Genomic DNA, 27562 nt, shown 5'->3' with positions numbered 1-27562 from the left:
ATCTCTTCCAGGCAACCTTCACATAGGGATTAATTGAAAAGGTCGACTTTTTTTTATCAACAATAGGCCAGCGCTTGACGACAATCATGCCCGTTAGAAAGCAATGATGCGGTCTAGGTTGGAGCACGCTTGCCTAGAAAAAGCCTATTCACTCTAGCCTTGAAGGTACTCAAATTATACGTGGCAGGAAACACAGTTGCCGGGAGGTCGTTCCACATCTTAGCGGTACGTTTCAGAAACGTGGATAAAAAACTTTTCGAGCGTGTCGATGGAATATCAAACACAAGGATGCCACCGCTCACGGTGTCTCGCTGTTCTGTGGTAGAACGGGGAAGGAGGAACAAGATTGGTAGGTTGTGTATAATATAAACATATATGCTAATAAGTAAATAAACTAAACTAATACACTAATTTATACAATATAAACATACTCACATATTACTGAATTTATACATATTTTCGTTAATATATGAATACAGATTCACGACGCTACTACATTTCGGAAGGTAATAATATTTGACTTAAATTTTAAATCTATCTAGATTATTCGCTGGTTGTATTTAAAAAGAAACTCATTTCCTATGCAAATGTCCCTGACCGTGACTCCTCAAAATACTTGGTCCGATGAGTAGGTATTTGGTCTGATGGGCAGTCTTTCTTATCGGAGGTTCGCCATGACCACTTCACACCCGCTTACTATTGGACTTATTGGCGTTGTTTGTATTGTCGTATTATATTAATTTATTTCCTACCATGTGCGATTACAGTTCAGGAGCTAACTTGAAATCGATTAAAAAAAATGAAATTTTTATTTTTAAATCGAAGGCTGAGTTATGAAAGAAATGTTTTTTAAATTGACCTCGGATACTTTTTCTTTGAACTGCAGTAATTTCTGTGAAACGAAATATAAATGTAATGAAACGAAATGACACGTGCAGTAATCTAATCCACGAACACACAAATTTAATGATATACCCCTGTACCAAAGCTACGTGAGTAATAAACGTTTTCCTTCCCATTTCCCGAAACATACAATTTATTTTCCTTTTCATATTATCTAAATAATCCCTTTGTGCAAAATAACTGCCTATTACAGAAATAATAACGACTGTTTTGCACGACAGATGAGATGAATTCCTTGATATCTTTTCGTATTTATACTTATTTTCTTCGCCATATATGATACAACAGTTATTCAGTCTCTGTCCAGTGTCTACTTTTCATTGGTATTATTTTTTAAATTTCACAATAAGCCAATCCTTAAGTGCAATTTCACCTGCTGGTAAGTGATAATGCAGTCCAAGATGGAAACGGGCTAACCTGTTAGGGATATGGTCGGTTACCCCAATACCCCAAAATTGACCCTGCCGGGGAATGAACCCTGGACCTATCTCAAATTTCAAATTCAAATTCAAAATTTCTTTATTCATGTAGGCCTATCACAGGCACTTATGAAGCGTTCATACATAATTGTTTACATAATTGTAACGGGATGGTGATAACTTCGTTCGCCAACTTAAATCTAAAGCTACGAGGGTTCCAAACGCGCCCTGGTCTAATAAGAGCCCACAACAAACTTAGCCGGGTAAATTTATTTTTTTGTTATCACCATCTTCCAGTAAATTTAAATTAAGCTATGAATCTAGAGCAATTCACACCCAAGCTTTTTTATCGTTTAAATAATCCTTAATCTTATAATAGGATTTTTCTGTAAGCTTACGTTTTATATAAACTTTGAACTTATTGAGAGACAACTCAAAGATTTCATTTGGTAATTTGTTATAAAATAATATACAACTGCCCTTGAATGAATTTGCAATTTTGTGTAGCCTAGTAAACTGCACAACGAGTTTATTTTTGCTTCTAATATTAATATTGTTACAGTGCATTTTCTTTTTAAATTTTGATATATTTTTATGGACCTAAATTAAATTTTCATATATGTACTGACTATCTCTTTAAACCACAGCGCTCACCACTGAACCAGGGAGGTCTTCAAAAATAATAATAAGAATATTAAATAAATTGTTTGGTGTATAAAACGTATTCTACATCGGGCGCAGTGCGTTGGCGGTATCAATTCAATTAATTTGCAGCCGTTTCATGTAACCGAAATAGAAAGATGCTCAAGTAATCAAGTTAAAAAGAGAGAGAGTTTGGGGTTTTTTTTATGGGGCAAACAAGACAAGCAAAAATCGGACGACTACGGGTAAGTTTACAAAACTAGCTATCAAACAGTGGGACATAGAGTAACATTCGCAAGAAAACATTTTTAAAACAAAGGGGCATCGACCTTTGTTCGTTACCAATCGTGACAACCTCACGTGCCTAAACCTAATCTTACATAATACCTAAATAAGCCTTCAGCGTTAGCGAAACTTTAGAATTTACGTGAATGTAACTCGTTTGTTAATAACGCTTTTAGTCCCGTAAACATTGTAATGCTTGAAACTAGTCTAATTTTGTCAAGCATATTTTGTCAAGATAATCAGATGTTATTATTGTTTTTTATTATAATTTAAACAGTTTATTACCATTAGTTTGGCCTTCAACGTTAAAATTATGCAATGCTAGCTGATACCCGCGACTACGTTCGCGTGGGTTAAGGTTTTTTATTCCTGCGGAAACTCTCTTAGCCTATGTGCTCTTCCAGACTACAATTTATCTCTGTAACAAATTTCAGCCAAATCGGTTCAATCCTTGCGACGTGATTGAGTAACAAACATACACACTTTAACATTTATAATATTAGAAGGATAGTAGGATTTAAGTTGTCTGTCTCGGTTTATCTCCAACGGTACGACGAAGCGTACATAATGTAATATTTAAAATATGTATGTATATATATAAAAAATAATTACAATAAACCACTTACTCATAAATTCTAATAAAACACAGATGTTATACATAATATAAAATTGGTTATACATACTCGTATTTATGCAATCTTTTATCTACGTACTGAGAAAATGTTTTCCAAACGCTTCTTGACTTCGGTTCTTTAACCGTTAAAGAACCGAATTTGACGTGGAATTAAAAAAAAACTGCTCTTTGAGAGATGCGCAGTCAACTTCATTAGACTACACCTAATGGAGTTGGCTAAACTGATAACATATTATGTTTTGCCTCGATAAAATTATGTAAACCCATATCATGTTAATCAAGGAGGATGTTTAATTAATTCGATACGCTAACTCGAAACCACAACCTTAGAAACTTTATTCTTTCAATGCCACGGGTTAATTATTCCTCTTGCGGCTTCTTGTACCAGATACTATGTATGTTCGTTATTTTTATTAATAATAAATTACAAGAAACAATATATGATCTTTGCGAAAAAATAACCAATCGGGCGAGTAAAAATACTGAGCGGGATAGTTTAAAACCAAGTGCGAGACTATAAAATCTAGTAATCAAGTGCTTATATATATATATAACTAAAGTTAGGGCCCTTAATTTTAATCAGTTAATTAATAGTCGTTGTTTTCAAGTTTTGCAAGTACTAAGTGCGCTCACTTAATATTTTAGGAAGTCATAGTTACAATACCTTATATTTATTCGTATTACCGTATTTAAATACTACCTATATACAGGTAGTATGTTCAAAAACTTACTTGTAACTAAGATTTGCTCAATTGCGTCAATTGTATCCACAGGTTATGTAAACTGTCTTGGCATGGCATTATCGTGGTCCGATCCATATTACGCTTGATTTCACATTTTAGATGCCAGACTTCGTATTATCAATAAGGTTTATCTTCGAACCTGAAGCTGAAGCATGTAATTTCCCTAACGTTAACGTAAAAATTGCCATGTGTTTTAGATGCAAGAATTCATCATCCTCTCCACCGCTGATCAGACGATTCCCCACTTATTGAATAGAGCTTAGAGCCACATCGCTTCTGTGCGGATTAGTGGGTCTCAACGATTATTATCACCAATTTGTGACAACAATCAAGAAGACATGTTAAATTTTAATTACACTACAAGTTGACTCTTGACTTCAATCGAATCAGGTGGTATGGCCGAAGCCTCCCAACCGATCAGACCAGAGTAAATTTTTAAATTATAAATTCCCAAATTGCCCCTACTGGGTACCGAACCCGGAATTTCCTACTTATATGACCAAAGCGCTTACTTCAGTGTCGGGAGGTCGTCCAAAACTCCAGAGTCACATTTGGACTTCGCTTTCCTAACTCCGGGCTCAAACACTGATTTTTTTTCAGGAACTTCCCAATTTTATACTCAGCATGTTCACTAAGGATCAGAATAAACATGCTAACTTGTAGACCAACGAGACAAAGGTAAGTTAAACCTGGATAATATGATGTTGCTCGCAATCTTCCTTCGCGTTTTAGGATTTTTTACAAATCCCTTGGGAACCGTGGATGCTTACCTATTTATGATAGCCTAGTGGGTTTAGAACGGACATTCTCTACGAAAGAAAGAGGTTACGTGCGTTTTTAATTTAAGGAATTTAAATATCACTAGATTTAAAGGTGAAGGAAAACATCGTGCGGAAACCTGCATGCCTGAGAGTTCTAGAGAATTTTCTAAACAGCGAGTAAAGTCTACCAATCCACAGTTGAGCATTGCGGTGCTCCCTACGAAGGACCTATGTCCAGTTGTGGAGGCTTACTCTAAACTAACCGACAAATGCGCATCGAGAATACAGGGATAGGTCGCTTTTAAGCGATAAGGCTGCCTTTTGTACTTTTATATTCTTTCCATTGTGTACAATAAAGAGTATTTTGATTTGATTTGGTATAGATCAGGGATAGCTTAGACCAAGAATAGCTGTCACGTAAGAAATCGTGCAACTTGCTGATAAATATAGACTACTTTCATTTCGGGAAAACTAACTATTCCCGCGGGATTTATTAATGTCCTCAAACGCGGACTATATCGCAGGCATTATTAGCCCAAATAAGCCCTAGGGTGTAAATCTTTTACCGATTGTTGTACGTCACTAGTGATTTCATGTCATCGTACAAAGATTTACGAGTTTACAACCTTTTAAAATTCATTCCGTTAGTGCATAAAGGTTTGTTAAAAGGTGTATGTACCTACCTATTCGTATTGTGAATACATTTCTTATTATGAATTGTTCGTCTAAGAAAAAATTCCAAGGCGTTTTGAGCTCAGCAGCTGAGTAAAAACGACCGGACGAAATTAGCTTCATGAATAGAATAGCTAAGGTCTTTGTTTTGTAGAACAAAATCAAAAGCCTTTACCATTGCTCTACATATTCTAAACGACAAAAGATTTGTTGTACGAAATATTTTTGCCTTTTAAACATCCATAGTGTAGGAAATAACTCTGTTAGACTGTTACCCTAAATCACTAGAAGTTTGCGAAAAAAAGCAGAAAGTAGATAGATTGCAGAGTAAGTAAGTGACGTTGCAAAAGATACTATTTATTTAATGGAAAACCGAGTGTTTTATGGGGGATTAAAAATAACTAAAATAAAGGCTTATAAAGTCGCAGGATAGGATAGCTATTTTCATAGATATTATAATAGGAATAGTATTTAGGAGATTGTAATTTCGTCTGAAAATCGCATGGTTTTATGTTAATTTCAATATGATATAAAAACCAGCCTATAAGTTAAAATAAAGGTTTGTTTTAGCAATATTGATGGGTTTTATTACGTACTTGATTATTGCGTAACAAATTAAGACAGTGTTTTGTGTGTTCTGGAAACTTTGGTAATTTAACTCGCGGGATATTGTTAGCTAAGCGACGTTGTTAAATTCTCATGTAAATATTATGCTTTCAGTTTGATTTTATGTTTATTTCAATCCCGCAAGAGATCACCTCGCTGGGTTCCCGCAAACGTCTGCATACGTAATTGACACTTTTTATTATAAAATGGGTCGCCGTAAGCCACAAGTCGCAACTTCAGCCAGTGCAAACGCTCCTGCATTGCTATAGCACACTGTAGTCGAGCAACATGTTAGATTACACTGTAGTACATACATGATGTACTGTACAGTGTGGAATTGCGCAGACGGACGGCGCGATCGTCAGACGAGTTCGGTCCGTCGCGCGACGCACGCGTCTCCCGGCTACCCAGCCGTACCTGGAACTCGCGCAAAATACGCTGAAAAAGTACACCAAACTTCCAACTCGCTCTCAACAACCACTGTGAATTAAAAACAACTAAAATGTTCTAGTTATTAATCCTTGAAGAATGTTATTTATTACAGTTCACGTGCAACGGAGTGCGTTTCATGTAAACAAATAATCGAATGCGTTCCGATTGACGATTCGATGTTGATGATATAGTTTAAGGTTAAGTTTGTTGAACTTTTTTAGCACACGTCGGCTTCGTTGTGACGTAAGGAGTGCACTAACTAGATTAGATACGCTAAGCCCGCTGTAATCATACAGGTAAAGGACGCGAGATGTAAATAGTGGACGGCACGCCGCCGGCGCCGAAATGTTTCAACTTTCATTCATTACACACAAGTTGTTTGGCCAGTGCTGAATGCAGTGTTATCAGTGATACTAAGGGCTGCCATTTACAGAGTGTCGTTAAAATGTTCAGAGATTTGACTTCACATTCTGTACTGAGTTTTTAGTAACAAGTTAAAGGAATCACTGTTTGCACTTCTTATGCTTTGCAGGGTTTTCTAAGTTTAAACTTATAAAGTAATGTTAAAGTGATCAGGGATTACACTTGTCACATTAAATTAACCAAACCATTTTTCCAAATAATCAATCAACTTAACATAAAGGAAAGGTCAAATATTTTTACTATGTAGTAATCAAAATTAAATGTATAAACAGCTGCATTCTATAATTCGAAATAGTTAGGAGTATGGCTACCCTTTATTTATATAAACAGGTTCTTCATTCAAACGTTTGCTTACTTTTCGCCGTACCACGCTAACGAGCTCATGAATGAGGGCTAGTTCTGAACCCTGCTTAGGTTCTAAAGTAACCGGGCATAATTCAACGGAAGTAACTGAGAGGCAGCCCGTTTATTCAATTATTTCGTTGTGATACGTATATATAAAAGTTATTTCAGCATTATTTCTTATTAAATACGTTTCCTATTATAATCACTTAGTAAATACATCAATAAGATGTTATTGTTACGGTATGTCCGTTTAATTACACGCTTTGATTTAAAAATGTGTGAAATACCGATGCTTACGAGGTTTTGAGCGTAATGTGTAGTTCAAGGTGAGAACAATAATGAATTATTACCTATGCGTTGCCAATATGGCATAATAAGTGCTTAGAATAATGATTACTGGCGTCGGTTTCATATTTTGCAATAACAAAATGTTGGTACCTACTTGCTTATAGAAATATTTACGGAATTTCTTTAGCGCTCTGGTTACATTAACTACTTACCTACTTTCGTTATTTCTATTTACGTTTATATTATAGCATCGTAGATTATGCAAAGGCTTTGGCGAGATTTGATGCACCTATAATGCATAATATTGAAAATAAAGCAAAATTACATTTTCAATCGTACAATTTCTGCATTTCGTCGTTACTAAATAAATCAAAAATATTATTAAAACGGCACACTAATAATTTAATAATGAAATCAAATCGAACCTTATAAAGAATCTCCGATTGTATAAGAACCCTCAAAAAGGCGGGGATTCTCAATTCGATGCGATTTTAAAACATTGTTTTAAGTAGTAGTAACACCGATATTTTGGACGTTCCCACCGCGTTATTTGTTATTGGATAGGTACCTACCATAAAAATTTCATTCAGTAGTTTTCAACTATTCTTTTATTATAATATTAATAAAAATAAATACTATGACTATTTCTTTGTACTCTCGGATATACTTATATTATTATTGTATTTATGCCACATACATTTATTGTGTTTATTTCTTAACCTTACCAGCTGTTAAAAGATCAGTACCCCCTAGTATAAAGGAGTTGTACGCTAGCAATCGTAATGCCGTTGACGAGTGTCAAAATTCAGTTCCGTCAGAATAAAATCGAACTCATTCCATTATTTTTAAAGGTTTTAAACTTGCAGCATGTACCTATATAAAATAAAAATCAGTAGTAAATAATTAGAGTCAAAGTGTTAGACATGAGGTTCACTTTGACTGTATCATATCCATATCCTGTAACAGTCCACTCGTGTGTCAGTCCACAGTGGACTAAAGGCCTCTCCCAATGGAAGGGTATGCCCATAATCTCTATGCTGGGCGAACGGCTTGGTGATCGCAATAGACGAAAGAAGTAGCACCCTTAGTGGCCTCGTACGAGACCAGCTTGAAAACGAGAGCCGTTAACATCTGTATTCCGATCTGCTGTCACCGCAAGGTCAATGAACCGATGACAGTGAAAAAATGAATTGAATTAAGAACAGGTACTCAAGATTATTCTTAGGCATATATTGCCCGATACTTTGGAATTCGTTCTTAGTTCTGTCTCTTTATTAACAGTCCAGAGACCTACGATTGTCAACGTTTAAATTATGTAGGTAGGTATTACGGGTTTTGATGTCTCATAGAATTCATATTATGCTTCTATTGTATTTTTGAAGCACAGTTGTAGGTAGGTACAATATTTCATAGGTTGTATTCATATTTCACGCATTCTTATTTTAGACACGCTAAGTTACAAAATAATAAAAGCAATAATAATATAACAAAAAAAAAATATCTGCGTATTTTAATACTTATTTTCCTATTCCGGTCTAAGAGAAATCGAAAAGATCAAATATCATAAAAATTAGTCCAGCCGTTCTTGAGTTATAAATGGTGTAACTAACATAACTTTCTTTAATATATATAGATACCCTGTTTTTACAAGTTGAACGTTTATTTACAGAAGTTTAATTTCACACGCGATATTATGTCTTAACAGTTCAGAAGATTCACTACACTGTAAAAGTCCCAAACACCATGAGCCATTATGTGCATTATACAAAATATGTTTCCTGAATAAAATCTAGGAAAGGGGCTTATGTGACTAATCGCATTTACTTACATTAATCCATTCTGCTATGCACGATTGAGTAACAAAAACTTTACAACTTTTTCAATATACAACTTTTATTAGTATTAATAATAATCTTTTCTCAACAATGATGACTGATATATTAATCATATTCTTTTATAGATTTTCTGATATTGCTTGAGATTTAGAAACTTTTACGATGTGTTAATGCCCGTCACTGGAGACCTACAGCCTACAGGCCAACCAATGAAAAAGTCATAGATAAAGATTATTAAAGTAGGATATAATAAAAAAAAATATTTTCTACACACCTACGGAATACAATTTTTGAAAAACGGTGTAACACATAATCTTCGTTTTTTACTTGAAGCCCAAATAATAATTTTAACGGGTAATTTAACCTCCTTTGGATTAAACTAAAAAAAAACCAGGATATTGCAAGAAAAATTGGTACCCTGTCAGTCAGGACAAAGATTTTTATATAGAGATTCAATTTACCATTCCATTTATTCAGTATGGATGGTACATTATAATCAATTGTTATATAATTTTTGATACAGTGGAACGTCATTTTAATGGAATACAATATGACGAGACACGTTGCATTAGTCATTTTAAATTACCCTAATAAGATCCTTCCGGTCCCACATAAATAGTGACAACGTATTCCATTAAATTGTTAGGTATCTACTAAGTTATCAAAATCATCGTAACTTCTGTTTTTACATTAGTCGAAAAGAGTAGGTATAGCTAATGATAACGCCTTCCTGTTCATTAATAGTTATTTAAGACCTGACCCTTGGAGCGGCGGAACCTATTGAAATATACATGCCAAGTTTTATCCAAATGGATCCGGCTTTTAGGGGGGGGGGGGGGTCACAATTATATAGATTTCAACCTATGATGCTGGTAAACCTATGTTAAACTATAGGTAATATTTGCAGCGAGCAATAAGTATGTCAATAATCGCGCGCGAACTAAAAAACTACTGGCATAATGTCAAACGCGCTGGTTACTACAGTATAGAAAAGTGTATTATAAGTCGTTATGCTTTCATACAATTTTCTTAATTTTTTATTCGGTAAGAACCTTCCAGAAAGTAACAGAAAACTGAAATAAAAGCTACATGATTTCGGCGTATGGTATACAAGTAGCTATTGGGTACTTCGCGTGGAACCGTGTTCTTATAGAATACAAAGATCGTTGTGTAAATAACAAGCAAAGTCATTTTTTTATCTAATTTAATATATAATTTCTTTAATGATGATACAAAAGTGTAGGAAATAAAGGCAAGGTGCGTTAGTGAGGGTTTTATTGGTATCGTAAAATGTATATTTATTTAGGTACATAGGTGAATACCTCGAGTTTTCGTAGTTCGAGTAGTAGTCATAGCCTATTGCGTGGAGTGTCAGTACAGATCTGTCTAACTTCTCGAAATTATGTGTGTTTTAAACAATTAAACAAATTTAAACAGTTGAAACAAATCTAGCATTTTTTGACTGTGCTCAATTACTCAAACGATGTAGGTAATATTCCTACAACTAGTTAGTGCAACGAAGTGTAATAACACGATGCGCCTCAGAGACCACGGTGGTAGTGTTCAGTGGATTGAAGATCTACTACATTCCTATGTTGCTCTGGTACTAATATATATGCCGGATTTAAATTTATTGTCGTCAAAAATACTAGATTTATCTATCTAGAATTTTTTTTACCTACCTAGTCAAAAATATTCTCAATAGAAAGATAAAGCTTGTATTTTTGACTAGAATTAATATTAATCAAACATAAATATTATGCATTATGAAAATTAAGCTTAATTTGCTGTTCTCCGCGAAAAGCAGCTGAATATGTGTAGTGTAATTTATAATTTCTTCAATTCTTATACTCCACACCAAAACAGATCTTCGTGTACAATGTACCCTCTACGCACGTTTCGCTCCGACTTAACAATGAATAATTGTTAAGATCATTGTATTTCATGGATTTCCGTAAAGTAACGGCTGCTCGTATCCAATAAATATTATAAACACTTATTAATAGGAGTATATCTTAAACGATCGTCTTTGCCCTCAGCAGACTCAAAAATACTTAATTATATCATATTTTTACTTTGTAGAAGCTTTTCAAATCGCTCGTTTGTCTTTTCACTGATGAATGAAATCACAGATTTGATTTGCTATTCAACGACTGATGCATTCTCGATAGTAACAATATTTCAACAAAACAAACATATGCAAGTTGTGCACGCGTTCCATCTCCTGACCCATAAATCATTTAACCGTTTCCCGTGGGAACTGAAAGATAAACCATAGGTGATATCTTAATATATCTGTTATGTCAGCATTTTTATCTCAGGCTCACTTCTTTAAGAGATAACTAGAGTAATGCTTTATTTACGTAAATTCTAGATAGTTTTTATTATTTCAATATCTCTATTACCTTATATATAGGTATTTATATTCATAAACGGCTTGTAACCTTTACTAATACACTTTCATTCCCTGGGGCTGGAATAAGTATTGGCTACACGTTCTTGATTGGGTGATCTAATTTTAAACCTAACCTTAAACTATTTGTTTTAGTTAAAATAAGACTTTCACAACAAGAATCCTTGGACCCTTTTCCCATAATAAAGGTATGAAACCTAAAATGCAAAGGGGTTAAAAAAATAAATTTTCTAAAGAAGTAGAAACTTTTTAACTATAAAATAACTGTACCAAAGCTAACAACATGACAATAAAAACTGTTCGATAGCTTATCAAAAAGTTTACATTGATTGTCACACTATCGCTCTTTGTGCTGTTACATTTTACAGTGTAGTTTTTTATAATATGGCGAATCGTAGTATGATGGTGATATGAAAAACAACTTACTTAACTGTCTATTTTAAATGATTGTCGTTGACATCGTATCATATCTTTACCTCCAAACCTGGGTAACTTGTCACTATTGGGGTACTATGTTACATGACTTTTTCTTTCATCTGTGTCCCCAACTGACCATACCCATACATCGTGTTCCGCGATTTCTAAGAAAAAATCAAAATGGCGGCGTTATGCCAGTTTTGATACAAAAGGTTCAAACTAAAAAGTTCTTTTCATTAAGGGGCTACTTCTCTAGCGTTGAAATCGGCTTTTACGGTGTCATCATCATCACCATTAACAACTCTTTAATCGCCCATTATGGGGCACGGGTGTCCTTGATTGAGGAGGATTTAGGCCTTAGCCCACCACACTGGCCAAGTGCGGATTAGTGGATTCACACGCACTTGAGATCATTATGTAGAACACTGAGTCATGCAGGTTTCCTCACGATGTTTTCGTTCACCGTTAAAGCAGAGTTGCGTGTCAGGGTTTTGACTCGATCCCGCATAAGTTGAAGTCCCCACAACTAGGCTTTCACTGTTTACAGTGTAGTTTTTTTTTATAATAAAGGACATGGCATTATTATGATTGTTTAATCTAGTTAAGGAATCGTAGTGATAACTATACTTATTAATAAGTAACAATGAAGAAGTACCTAGCAAACAAATAATTGGCGAAATCGGTGTACTTAAAAAAACACGCATTCGATTGAGAACCTCCACGTTTTTCTTCTTTAAGTGGCTTTGCTTTTAAAGCGTTCAAATCGGCTTTCCTCTTCACAATATTCCCTGCGGAAATACACGACATGATTTTAAGTCGTCGTGAAAGCTTTGAGCTATATTAGCATTTAGTACCATTATCAACATACAAATTCAATTGAAGCATCAATTATTTCAAGCGCACTTTAGTAACGTCTGTCTGTTCGTAGTGACTCTACCACCGGTTCCAAAATCGTCGCACTATATAATATGGACGTTGGAATTTAATTATATGTTTTACCACATATGGCCAACTATATCAAACAGGCTGCCGCTAGATTGTAAGCAAAGATATATTCAAAATTGGAACGAGAAAAAAAAAGATACAGATAAACTAGTATGTATCGCATTCAGAATCTCTTTGTTTAAAATATAACTGAATAACATAGTTAAGCCATGTAATTGGTCAGTCATAGGTAAGTTGCCAAAGATGCTGGCGTTTATTTTATTTATTTTTATTTTATTTAGAATACTTCATTGCACAAACTTAGAAACAATACAAGAAACACAAGAAATCAAAAAAAAATAAGTAAAATTAAAAATAATTAAAAAAAAATAATAATAAAAAAGTTAAAAACAGTTATGTGCAACGGCGGCGTTATTGCATCTTTGTATTGTAAGGCTCATTATCCTACTAATAAACCCCAGCTCTAAGGTGTCCAGATGGATAGACTAGTATTTATGTTCTTAGCAAAGTCCTAAACGCAAGCTCCGTAAATTCATAGTCCTAAAATAATAGTTATTACAATACCATGACGTCTAAATCATTCATTTATTCAACTGGGCTTAGATAAAATCGATTTCCTCTTGCGCTGGCATTTACTCTTATATATTCTATGCTAATTAGTGTTAGCTATTAGTAAATATTAAATAGACAGAGTTAACTTGTAGTTAACGTTAAATAGGTATCAGAGGACATAGTGAACTCATTATCCTCGATTCGTGTGATACCTTTTTAAAATAAATTATTTGGTCCCAAAAATAAGCAATAAAAGTTATTGTATGCAACTTTGAGTAAATGGTTATAATTGTGACCTAGGTACCTATAAAATAACATTAATTTATCCAAAAATAAATATGATAAATAGTCAAATTCAAAATTTCTTAGGCCTTATGAAGGCACTTATAAAACGTTCATACATATATGTTTAAAAAATAGTCTAGCTAGTTAATTACTAGTGTTGTGTTTTTTTTCGATAAAGGTAAAAAAAAAACTTTTGTCAACCTTGACTAAAAAAAGGTATTATCCAATAATTATGATAAGTAAATTGTTAAATAAAAAAAAAAAAACTTGAATAAGTATACCTATTACGTAAACATATTTGCATTTTGCAAAGCGAAGTTTGTTTATTTAGGTGCTGTTTGTTAAGTCAACAGCTGGTTAAAGCTGTTATAGAGCAGTGACTGAGTTATGTCTGTATATAATGAGATAAAGTCTTTATTGCACGAAATGAAAAAAAATTACGCGTTTAAATTGCGCAAAGGTGGTCGCATCGCTTAAAGAGATACAATCCAGCTGGCATAGTTTTTATCGCGGTAGATATGTAAACGTTTGAAAGTATGTGAAGATTCGTTCAAATAACCTGTTGATAATCTAAAGTGCCACACAAGCAAACCCAGGGTACCTAAAATAAGAGTTGAAGTTATGCTTTATTTACTCGTATAAGTATGCGGGTATATCCAAAATTCGTCATTATGTTTGTAGATGGACGAATAAATATTGTATAGCGATGCGATATTTTTTTATCTCAGTTTCGGGCATGCATACGTTAATATAATTACAAAGAACCGGGTCTTTAACTGTCGTAGGACATAACATGATGAGTGATAAGTGATAACTATTAATTTCATTTGTTTATTATATTCAACTACGGATGCTGGGACCGATGTCCGGTAAATATTAAAAGTGGGTAGTACGTGAGTATAAGTATTAATTTTAAAATAAAGTTTAATTCAGATAAAAATCCATAGCTAAAACAATAACAATTATCTTATTTAGTATATAAATTAAAATTGGCCAAACCTTTAAAGAATAAATTATTAGGAATCTCCTAAGATAAGTACCCTCTTGACTCTTGAGCACTTGGTGTGTGAGTGTGTACCAACCCAGTGCTCCATAAAGCGAATTTCCCATGTATTGCTTCATATTTTCAAAAAAAATTATATCTTGATGTGGAGCATCTAAGGAAACGGTAGATCAACTAGGGCTCGGTGTGGCGATGCACAGACGGCGTAAAATCCATTTTCTCTTCCATAGGACTTTTAGTTTTTTTCTAAGTTCGTCATATTTGTTTCCTTTATCAAACAATCCTTTTACGCATATTTTCTATACAAAGTAAAACAGTTTCACGTCTGCCAGACGTTCCCCGATGGTTTTTTTTTATTTACATTACATCAACGATATTGTTATGGGATGTTGTCAAACCATTAAAGCGTGACCTGTAATAAAACAACCTGCAGCCTCAACGCAAACACAGCTAGAATTATGCAAACATTAAATAGATTAGGTACGTAGGTAGCCTGCTTGTGAGAATTGAATAAGAATTGCTTACTGCAGATGTACTCGTATTGCGTCGTTTAACTGTGGTTATAGTCCATCGATATCCACTGTGTAAACATCACACGGTTAACATAAATCAGAAGTATTCGGCTTTTAATTAACTGTATAACGACTTCGTGACAGTTAGCAAACAACATCTTAAAAATGAAGGTATTCAGATATTTATTAATTGTATCACCTACTCTCAAAGTCACATCTTAAATATCAGTTGTTGTATATTTAATAATGCATAATCCAAATCATCTAAATATCTTAAAATGTAAACTAATCGTTGAATCAAAAGTTACTTGTTGAATTATTGCTATTCATTACAATCTGAACACCAGAGGTTATTTATTGAATGGTTGCTGAGTCTCTCAGAAAGAGGCTGCAGTTTGTATCAAGTCGCACCGATATTTATACTTAAATACCGACATATATCAGGTGACATAAACATTAGCGGTTGAATACTATTATAATTATTTCTTTAAACTATTCAATGAACTACGAATTATAATCAAATTCCTAAAATTGCAATACAAATTCATAAAGAAGCTGAAAAGTAATGGATCTGAAACGTTTTCGCTTAATATGGACCTCAAGGCCCTAGTCAATCACTACGTGGTCATATTAAGTGAAGTAAGGAAATCTGTGGAAGAACTAGAGTTACTGAAGTGGCGTGCACATAGTTTAGAGAATCGATGGATCCCAAGGTGCTGGAATGGCAAGTTCGCACATTGTGGTGGTAGTCCGTGGCGCTTTCCATAGACTTTTACCTGTGGTTTCACCAATTTAAAGTTTGAGTATTCAAATTTGAGTCATAAAAAAGTACCAATATTATTCAAATTGAAGGATATGATAAATTAGTCATCATCATCATCATCACATCAACCACGGCCCACATCAGAGTACCGGCCTCCTCCTACAATGGGGGTTAAGGCTGTAGTCCACCACGCTGGCCCAGTGTGGATTGGTGAACTCCACACAACTTTGAAAACATAATATAGGACTCTCAGACAGATTTTCTCATGCTTTTTTTTCCTCACTGTTGAAGCCAGTGATATATTAATTACTTAAAACGCACATAACTTAGAAAAGTTAGAGGTGCGTGCTGAGATTCGAACACGGCCCCGCCAAATTGAAGTCGAGCTGCTATCCAATATCACCGCTTTTTAAATATTATTCAGATAACGTTTATTCCAATTATCATAAAAAAGTTACATAAAACAAAAAAAACTGACAACCCTAAATAATTTTACATGTTTTTATAAATCTAAAGTAAAGTTAAAAATTGACAGCCCTAACTAATTGCAATTACTTGTATCATGTTTATACTTGATCAAAAAAACTTTTTTAGTGCACCTTAACACTATATGGCATACATTGTCCATAAAATATTTAGGTATCATCTGTTTCTGTGCGTATGTACGAGTGTATGAATATTTAATATTATCAATCAATCAATCTATCAAAAATACTTTACTGCACACAAGAACTAAACAGAAATATATAAAGGTACAAGTAATTTAAATTTGGGTAAGAAAGGCAGGTTTGCAGATTTTTTTTATCTAGGATCATAAACAATTTTCTGCTGCCCTGGTAATCCGTGACTCCATTAAAACTTAAAACAAAACACAGCTGTTGTTATGGTTGTCATTGCGTATTTTAAATGATCTCAGGAAAAAGTTCGGCTTTGTATCTCTTTTCAAACTAGCCTTAGTAGTCTATAACCTTTTTTAATCGGGTTACCTGAAACAAAAATATTCGTCGCGTAAAAATGAAGTTACTCAACCTATAACAGGCCAATGCTGGACTAAAAGCCCGTACCAAGGTTTGACTATAATCGCTGGACAGACAAATTGTAGATCACAGTGGAAGGTAAAGAGTAGTAGAGTAGCAGACGCTACTGCCCGTTCTCAATAAAATTCTCTTAGTCGCCTCGTACGACACTCGTAGGAAGCTGGAGGCTAACTACAGCAGTTGTCACCACCCTTGCGGCTAAAGTTACAAAAAACCAATTTTACTAAAGTTTTAAATTACTGCTACGGCCTCACCTTTTCGAAACATGACTTTGTTGGACTTAACTGGATTAAATTAATACATTAAAAAGTGATCTGATTTTCTAAGCTAGTATAAGTACCTTCATTTTAATGTATTTTGTTAAGTTTATTTTAATTGTAATGGAAGAGTGGATTCTTCTGACACAGGGGTTGAAATACTACTCTTAAAAGAAGGCTTAAGCGATATATTGATACCACTTAGTTTCTTACTGAAATAAACTATTTTTATTATTATTTATTAGAGTATAAATACAGTATAAATAGTATATGAGTGATACATGATTAGTACAATATCAATGAGTGAACACAACTGCAATAATTACCTGTTCCTATCATAACTAGCAGAGATAATCTCATGCATACTAAATATGTCTTTATAGTCGCACATAACATTAATATTGAATCAGTTACTTTCATTAATGAATTTTATTTTTAACCAACTTACAAAAAAGGAGGAGGTTCTCAATTCAGTTGTTTTTTTGTTTTTGTTAGCTCAGAACTCTGTAATTTATAAACCGATTTCAAAAAATATTTTTTTTGTTTAAAGGCGGAAACGTCGTCTCTTTTTCATCAGTTGATCTTTTTATAGTTTATCTGTTGATGGGATCCTGGAAAAATTCTTCAAATATTATACACCTATAGCGATTTGAGTATTTTTTAAAGTAATATGAGCATTTGCTATCGAATTCGGATGGCAACCAGAAAATAAGGTTATAAGCACTTGACATTCGGCTGTTATAAACTTTAAAATGATTGCAAACCTATCCACTAAAAGCGTAAAAAAAATGTGTAGACATAAAAGAACCGACCTTATTATACAAATAAAAGAAGAAATAAATATTTTCTACAACATTTTTAAGTCTGTGCTAAGACAAATATAGAAAATTACTATAATTTGCCTTTCTAATTAATATATAAGAAATACGAAGTAGTAATTTCTACATTTTATTTTGCACCGACTTAAAAATGTTGTAGTAAATATTTATTTAAAATAAAATGTTTTATAAAAATTATACATTGCACATTTGCTTAATACTTACTCGTAGTAACAAATACTTAGTTGTTATTATTTTTTTTAATAACTAAATTCAACAGTCGATTTCGCTCCCACTGCAACTTAAAATGGAAGATCACTTTATCACCATATGTAGGCGAATTAATCAAAAGCACATAATAGTATTCATTTTAATCTAAGCTTTTGTTCACAAAAAGTTTTATTAAAATCAGCACTGCACTTTCTTGTATACACCAAATAAGCGTTTACTGTGGTACTGATATAACATACATTTTTCCTAAAGTTTACTCAATAATATGAAGTATGGTAATTACAGTAGTTTATTACCTATATAGAAAATCAGGATGTTATTTATACCATTTAAAACAGTGAGGCTTAACCCTTGAAAAACAAAATGTTCGATCACACAAATTGCATTACGAACGCTCGTACGCAATCAGCGTGATCTAGTGTCTCTCATATATCGAACAGTGCATACAAAGTTCCATCAACCCCAGTTAATTTGTGGCCCTGGCATTCAATACATATCAATTGATCGTCGTTTGTCTATCCGTACAGATCGTTTCAGTATCGGCAGATTGTCACTCGATATATTTATAGAATTATTTATAATTGATGACATGCTTGAGGAAATGCGCAATGTGTTGGTATAAATTAGTTAGGGATCCCATCATCAATATTTTTAAAACAGGATATGTGCCGGACCATCCAGATTGTTAGAACTCGGATTATAAGAAAAAACATTTTACCTATTTTAGAGGCAAGCGATAATGAGTAGTGTTTGCTTATGTGGCATTGCAAAATCCCGTTAGGCATCATTTTAGTATTATGATCGAACACAGAACACAGGCAGATTGTGCGTAGTAATTAGCAATGCGATCTGCAATTGGTAATTTTGTTTAAAGCCTGAGATTTATTCTGTAAATAAGTTTATAATTCTCTTGTTAAAAACAACGATCGACGACCAGGATCTATCGTATGTTTTTGTCTTACCGCATTTTGTAGATTCTGCTTAAATTCAACCCAATTAGCTAGTCTAGCTATATAGTAATTGAGAAAAGTGTGAAATAAAAACTTAGTTTAAAGGAACGAGTAACAATTCTAGATTCTTAAATTTAACATTAGAATTGCGGGTTTCTTGTTAAAAAATAATTAAATAGTTACCTATAAGATTCGGGCTAGTTTATAAAGCTCCCACACAGTAAGCTTAAAGGAAATATCAACAAAAGTGGTTCACGCCAAACTCGAAACATAATGTCGTTATATTAATAGGCTTCAAATCGACTAAGTCAAATGAAGAATTCTTAACTCTAGTAGTATTTAACTCCATTTGTGCAGTAGCAGTTGTATACTCTTCGCAAATTTTTCAATCAAATCTCGTATATTTTAACGTTGTTAGCAACCGTTTGTGTTGGATGTTATAAGGAGCCTGGGACATATCCTAATAAAATAGAATTGATATAAATCCTACTATATATACGAGACATGGTTTATTGGCTGAATTAGTATTACATTGTTAGTTGGGACAACGCTTTTACTATTTACAACAGATTAAAAGAATCGATATATGGAAAGTTATTTTATGTTAATAACTTGGTTACATACAAGCTTATAATAATTATAAGAATGAGGAAAAATACCAACGTTATATTATCATTTTTTATCTGTTGACATAAGGCTTTACTGAAGTACACTTTGTATAGATATCCGGATATCTATAGGATTATATTGGTATAGATAACAGTAAATCCAGGCTGCTAAATTATCTATTATTTATGTTATTACATTTTTTTAAATAAAATAAAGAAAATTTCTTAGGGATGTTTCGTTTTTGATTCCATTTTGTAGAATTTAATTTAACTATCATTATCCAGAAATAGATGAATAAATAAATATTATCTAAGAAAACACTCAAATAGAAATCAGTCGAACCAACAGTGTTGATTTATTCAAATGGCAAACAGTCTAAAAATATCCAAGATGGAAGCAAAGTTTTATCTTTGAGTAAAGAATCGGATTCCTCTCAAAAGCTTCACTCAGAATGAATGTATCAAAAGGTTTTAACCTGACTTCTCCGGAAGGAAGTATAATGTTTAGGGTATATGTATATATGCATCTATCTCTGTAGGAATGCTGTATTCTTAAAACTACATCTTCATCAGCTGGATAAGTTTCATTGTATACATAGTTAAATTTGAATACATTTTTTTTTAATCTAAAAGGGCATTCATAAATTATTTATCGGGCATTTAAATCTCAACAGCACACGAAATGCAATTTATGAAGGAAATCATGATACCTCGCTTTACTGAGTCCATCAATATGTAATTAATGTTACTATTATATATATATAAAAATGAAATGTCTTATTAAAACTCCAGAACGGCCGATTTGACAAAATTACATCTTGAAATATACGTGGAAGTCCAGGGTAGGTTTAAGCGGTGGGAAAAAAACTAAAAACGACCGCAATATGCATAATTCTTCTGTAGGTGTGTTTGACATCCAATTCTTCTTACATAGCTGGACCAATTTTGATGAAATTTTGTGTGTATTTAAGTGGGACCTGGATGATTGGAAAATAAATAACACCCGGTAGGTGGAGCTGTTTTATCGGGCATGCCGACGACGGGTCCGCTAGAAATGTAATAAATATTCAGGGGGTAGTACGTCTTTGTACTTTTTATCGTACTTCTTTATTTCAATATCTTAACAGTCCTAATATTAGGATCTACATGAATAGGAAACCTAGATGCCTGAGAATTCTCCATAATGTTTTTAAGGGCGTGTGGAGTCTTCCGATCCGCACTTGGCCAGCGTGATAGACTACGGCGTCAAGTGCACTGGTAATGGGTTGATTTGATGATGATGATGATGACGATGATGTAGGTACCTACTTAAGTATATAAGAAGACTTGAGATGTCTTTTGAAAAATGCATTAAAAACTTTTAGCTGGGTATTTGGATACTGTTGGTGAACGTTAGGATTTACTTGAAAGATACTCCTTGTCCTTTTTGTACACTTTAAGTTTATTTTTGGAATTTGAAAAACATTAAATATTAAGATAAGATAAATAAGGAATTATATCTATAAAACAAATTATTACTATTAAAGCAATTCAATATCAATGAAACTGGTAGTGACGTCACAACATGTACCCAATATGGTATAGCTTTTACGTGTTGATCTATAACCTCATATCAAAATTCTTTAGTTTTGTAGAATTTATAAATTCCTTAGATACAGAACATGACAATTTTGTTTTAGTTTTGCTTATTTCCTTCACCGGAAGAGTAACGGTTGATATTCATTGAAACCAATAAAAATTAACCCGCTTGATGTACTCACATGTCTTTGCTTTAATTAGGTGTCCATTAAAATTACTAAATTTTTATTCTCTTTTACCTTCGTCAATGACAACGTAAAATACAAAGCTTGATACAAAAAGCTTGAAATCAGAAATTCAATGCAAAAAACAAAACTCGTTTAAATATTAATACAAATATTTTTCTTTAATAATTCATTGTTGAGAATTCTACATAGTACTTAAAATGGTCACGAAAACCATCACGACTGTTTTATTACACATTAAAATTAATTTTAAAGCAGTTTGTTTAAAGCGAAACATAATAATTTTTACACTTTTTAAACGGTTTACATTATTAGCAGAGTTTTTATGATCGTCTCAGTAATACTTGTCTTATTGAATATCTAAGAAAGGAAGTTCTAAAGCGATTTATACTTTTGACATTATATGACACAGGTATATTTAGGTTAAACGTAATTGCTATGGTTCTAATCTATGTTAGAAAAAAAGTATGAATAATCGAGAAAACATACTACTTTCTATAATTAAACTTATTATTAATGAAAAAATAAGAATTTATAATCTCCTCGGTTAAAAACATAAACAACCTATAAGAATAAGCATTAAATGGAGTATTTTAGATTTGTTTATTTTACGATCCTATTCAGCAGTTTTCATAATTCAACATGAAATTTCTCTGCAGTTAGTAATTTGGCAATGTAATTATATTATTCACGTGCATAAACCATCGGGTCACGGCATGGCACTGATCAAATACCTAGCTAATGTCCTTCGCACACCATACCGACTCGACTCGACTTGAACCTGCAAAACTATAGCATTAAATAGCAGCTTTTATAATATTTTAAGTGGTAATAGCGCATCGGGTACGAACTCGACTTCACTTTCGTGCGGCCGAGTTCGAATCCCAGCACACGCTTCTAACTTTTCTTAGTTATGCACGTTTTAAGTAATTACAATATCACTTGTTTCAACGGCGAAAGAAAACATCGTGGGGGAACCTGCATGCCTGAGAGTTCTACAAATTATTCTCAAAGGTGTGTGGAGTCCTCCAATCCGCACTGACCAGCGTGGTCGATTACGGCCTTAATCCATCACATTACGAGGTAGGGGAACCTTTAAGACCCGTGAGACCCGTGCTCTGCAGTGGGCCGGTAATTCGTTGATGTGGTGATGATGATAATATTATATAGGATTCGTATCTAATTCGCGCCACATAGTTCCGGAATGCCCTTACGTCTTACCTGATAGTTACTTATATTTTGGGTTCTTTAAATTCAAGAGTGAATCTGCATCTTCTAGACAACCGCGCTCCATTTTAGGCCGCATCATCACCTAACGTTCGGGTCTGACTCTGATAGCAGTCAAGTGTTATTCTATGAAAAAAAAACGATATCCTCTGGCATAGTGCTGTTTAAAGTGTTATACACAAGATTTAGGCACAAAATTATTAAGAAGTTCGCTTTATGCAATATTATATAAAGCTCGCATTCCGATGCTTCAATTCCAGTTGAGTCAATGTTAAGTCGATATTATGTTCGAAGGTCTTCATTCATTTAATTTTACGAATAACAGTTTCATTTAGGAGCTTAGCGATCTAATATAGTTAAGATTTGTTGATAATTCTTAAGTTTACAAATATCTAAACTCAACTAAAGTTAGTTATAGTTGTAAACATAGTGTTATCTTCAATTTAGTTTAATTTAGAGATTTCTATAAAACAAAATAACCGTCATTGTTAAGTATTGTTTTTTAGAGAATGCAAGTGAAGTGACAATAAGAACTCCAAAACAACCATATCTTTAACATATCTTACTGTGGACATATCGATGTAACGTAGCATATCAGTGTTTCATCATAGTACAATAAACTAACCAGTAAGTGAGAGGAGAGTTATACATAAGTGAAAGTGTGAGAAAATCTGTGAAAATAGTGATATAGAAAAGTGAAAATGTCCGAACGTTTCAAGGTGACTAAATTCGATGAGCCTTCGGGCAAAACTTTCAAGAACTACGGTGCTACGTCAGCTGAAAATGACGTAGAGCTGAAAGGGAAGCTTCTGTCAGATTCAGGTAAGTTTACTATTTTTCTGGTTCACTTATGAGCTATATACATAGGTAAATGTCATAGAATTAAGAATACACAGAACCCGCATTCTGCCATTTTTGCATGCAGTGCTCAAAAACAGTGAAAACGCCCCGCGCACGTTTCATTAAAAATCCGCGGAATGTTGATAGCTCACAAACTTACTCCATTTTCCTCTTTTTATGGTAAACGTTTATAACATTAGAGGTAAAATAATTACTTTCAACTGCTTAATGACTAACCTTAGAAACTAGAAACTCTACTACAGCGGAGTGGTTTTTGATGCTTCAATATTAGTCATGTACACGGTTTCTGTATGTTTTTAATTCTCTGGTAAATATACATAAACATGTATTTTTATTTTTCGTTTTTAGCCTAAGGATGACTGTGACTTACTCGTATAACATGTAAAACATTATGTATTAGTATGCCTGATTGGACGTCGATGAATGAACAGATTTATTCTGTATTCCATTTATTATTAAGCTATAGCTTTTAGATTTGAGTTTGAAATTTATTAAATCCATTATTTTAATAGTAATTGATCGAAAAATCATCTAAAAAATCTTTAATTTAAATAACATAGGATACCTCATTTTATTTTTAAAATGCGCTCTGATATCATATCTGTGAAATGCAAAAGGCCTTTTAGGGTATTCTATTTATATGTGTATGTTATAATGTGGTTATAATAGTAAATAAGTATAACGTTCGTAATGGTAATTACACTATGCGCATATAACCTGTATTGAAAACTCATATAAACTTTCTTCGTTCTGCCGTGGGGAATAAAATAGACTTATGGAACACAAGGAAAAATGCTAAAGCTAAAATCTACTACCACTCTATCTATTAATAAATATGTCTGTGTGACATGTGTAATAAAGACGAATCGGTTCGATACCTCATCTATCAAAATTTTCCCAAATGGAGCGCTTCAGATAGTTTCATCTATTTTGTTTTCATATTTGATACCTGCGTCTTAATGTACCTGAAGCCGTATTCAGAAAGGCGCAGAAGTTACGCGGCTGTGCGTTGGTGTGCGGCTTCATCACTGTTTACAGAAACACTTATACTTCTTATTTCTTCTCCACCCACCTTTTTTTTCTCTGTAAACTACTCGCTTCTAAACTTAACTCCGAGGGATAGAAACGACTAGAAAGAAGAATATTTAAACTACGCATGGTACTGATGTCCGCATTTGAGGGATACTTAGTAATTAGTAAAATCTATATTTCGCAACACATTCTCTTTCAAGTCACAATAAAAAAAAATTTGGAACAGAGGTTTTGAGCTTTAATAACCGCCAGATATAAAGTCAACTATACAATGAATAATTGTCAAGTAACAACTATTCATTGTAAAGTCAACATCTCCTGAGGATTCTCCGGTTTCGGAGTAAATCGTGCGTAGGGGTACATTGGTACATTGCTGAAGATCTGTTTGGTGTGGAGCATACAGATAGTCCTGCTTTTCGCGTAGTAAAGCAAATTAAGCATAATTTTATTAATATATCTTGGATTTCCGCAAAGTAACGTCTGCATCTATATAATATAACCGCCAGATCCTGAAATTGATGTCCATTATACAACTTCGTGATTAAACTATGATCGTGTGTCTAAAAGCTAAACTGAATTTACAGTAAAAAAATAACTGTATAACTCATAATAATAATAATAATAAGCCCCCTAAAACCCTTCCTTACGTCCGAGCCGAACACCAGGCCACGTGGGGGGCGGACACGCGTACGATTGAAACTTACGCGGCAAACAAGGCAAAGGTAACCCATTCAGTATGGAGCTAAGGTCAAAAAGAGTTTTAAGTATACTGCCGCTACCCGGGGGCGATCGCCGGGGCACACCTGGAGCCGATGCTGGGTGTTCCAGCATGCGATCCGTCGGCGACGAGGCGCTGAGCAGGCGGGCGCTCGTCGACAAATTTACTACAGCCGATATCACCCTAGCAAGGGATTCATCGTCACCAATATCATCAACACAAAGCCTTTTTCCGTCACCAAATTCTTCACCCAATCCTTACGAATCCGCGATACTAACGTCACCGTCATCCCATGTAAGCAGCGAGTTTTCAATGGATGTTGCACAGGAGACAACTTCTGTCAGTAAATCTGTGCCCACCATATTGAAAGCTAAGAAATTGAGAATGAAATGGACCGATGTATACAATGAGGCAATAATCATGTCCTACTACCGTATAACTAAGTTAGAATCCATTAAAGTTATGTATAGAAAACCACTTCACCAACAAATTTTAATGATTTTTCCTGAACTCTCACATGTTTCTGAACAACGAGTAGCTGACCAGAAACGGCGTATAATATGTAATAAATTAATTTGTCAAAAGCGACTCGAACAAATTAAGAAAACCGTAGCTGATGAACTTCAACTTACGAGCACTCATACTCAGCAAAAAAGTATTCACACAGGACAAGACACGAGCAGCCGAATGAGATGGACCGATGATCTTAATGAAAGTTTAATGAGATGTTATTACATAGTTACAGAATCAGAAACTAATATGACTTCATACCGTACGAAACTACATAAAAAGTTTATTGATATCCATCCAGACCTTTCAAACATTTCTCCACAAAGACTATCTGATCAAAGGCGCTCTATAGTAAATAATCGATTATTAGATATCAAAAAACTAGAGAAAATAAAGACCGATGTTTTAAATATGAACATCACTCACATAAATACACCCACACAAAATGCACAATTAGCTCATTTAAATTACCAAGAAACGCCCAACAATGTTACACTAACTACAAACGACACTAGTGATATTAATTTACTTCCACATTATAATTTACTGGCTACTTATCCTTATCCTCGAAATACAACTGATGAAGAAACGAGTGAGACTGATGTTATAAAAAGTAATAATAACTCACTCGTCCATATTAACCATGATATAGATAATACATTTAAAGAAACCTTTAGTAAGTACACTGATACCGATCCTACTACTAGACCATTCATCTGGAAGCAGAAATCTTCGAAAAAGTTCTCGATAATTATACATTACATTGATAATAACATTCTACCAAAGTATTTAAATTCAGACACAGACTTTAAAACACTACAAACTATAATATACTGCGCAGCATGGGCAGCGGCTAAATGTAATGGTGCAAAAATGGATATAACTGCAGAACAGTCGAACAGAATGGGACCTAAAAAACCGAATTGGGAAAGAAGATTAGAGAAGAAGAGAGAAGATCTTAGAGTAAAAATAGGCAGATTGATTCAATATCGTAACGGAAATACAAGTCCAATGCTGACAGCGCAAGTAAGGAAAATCATGGACCAATACAAGGTACATTCTATACATGAGGGACCAAACTCATGCATTACACAATTTATAGATACTCTCAAACAAAAACTTACAGTTATAGCCAGTAGAATTAATAGATATCGAGCATGTACACTACGCAAAACACAAAACAACCAATTTCAAAACAACGAAAAAAAACTTCTATCGGAATTTAAAATTATCTACATCTAATAATACATCAAGTAATCATCCCTCTACTCCTAACACTCCGGAACCAGATCTGGTTCGAAAATTTTGGGCTGACATATGGGAGAAACCTAAAGATCATAATGATAAAGCAGATTGGATCAGAGATGAATACGACAGAAATAGACACGTACAGCCAATGCCCTTTGAATTCATATCAATAGAGACATTTCAAAATGTCATAAAAAAACTGCATAATTGGAAAGCCCCTGGAACTGATAAGATACACAACTTCTGGTACAAGAAGTTTGCATACACCCATCCCTTTTTACACAACCACATAAATAATTTAATTCAAGATCCTGCCTCTATACCTTACTATGAAATGGCAGGAACAACCTACATGATTTCAAAGGATCCTTCAGATCCAACCAACCCAGCCAAATACAGACCAATAACATGCCTCCAAACTATC

General features: G+C 33.8%; 1 protein-coding gene across 6 annotated transcripts in view; it reads left to right on the top strand.

Annotated features, from left to right (window-relative positions):
* The first annotated feature begins 6048 nt into the window (after positions 1-6048).
* LOC120628375 (solute carrier family 12 member 4) overlaps positions 6049-27562 on the top strand; it is a 415818-nt gene continuing 394304 nt past the window's right edge. For 3 of the 6 annotated variants that reach the window (XM_039896759.1, XM_039896766.1, XM_039896717.1), the window contains exons 1-2: positions 6049-6340; positions 23276-23591. In XM_039896759.1, the coding sequence (XP_039752693.1) occupies positions 23471-23591 (121 nt within the window). In that variant the 5' untranslated portion in view covers positions 6049-6340; positions 23276-23470. Of the gene's footprint in view, positions 6394-23275; positions 23592-27562 lie in introns of all 6 variants that reach the window. The other 3 variants (XM_039896743.1, XM_039896734.1, XM_039896726.1) reach the window with 3 other exon arrangements.

The sequence above is a fragment of the Pararge aegeria genome, chromosome 2 (assembly GCF_905163445.1).
Source record: "Pararge aegeria chromosome 2, ilParAegt1.1, whole genome shotgun sequence".
In the NCBI taxonomy this organism is placed as follows: domain Eukaryota; kingdom Metazoa; phylum Arthropoda; class Insecta; order Lepidoptera; family Nymphalidae; genus Pararge; species Pararge aegeria.
This window is presented reverse-complemented; position numbering and strand designations above follow the sequence as displayed.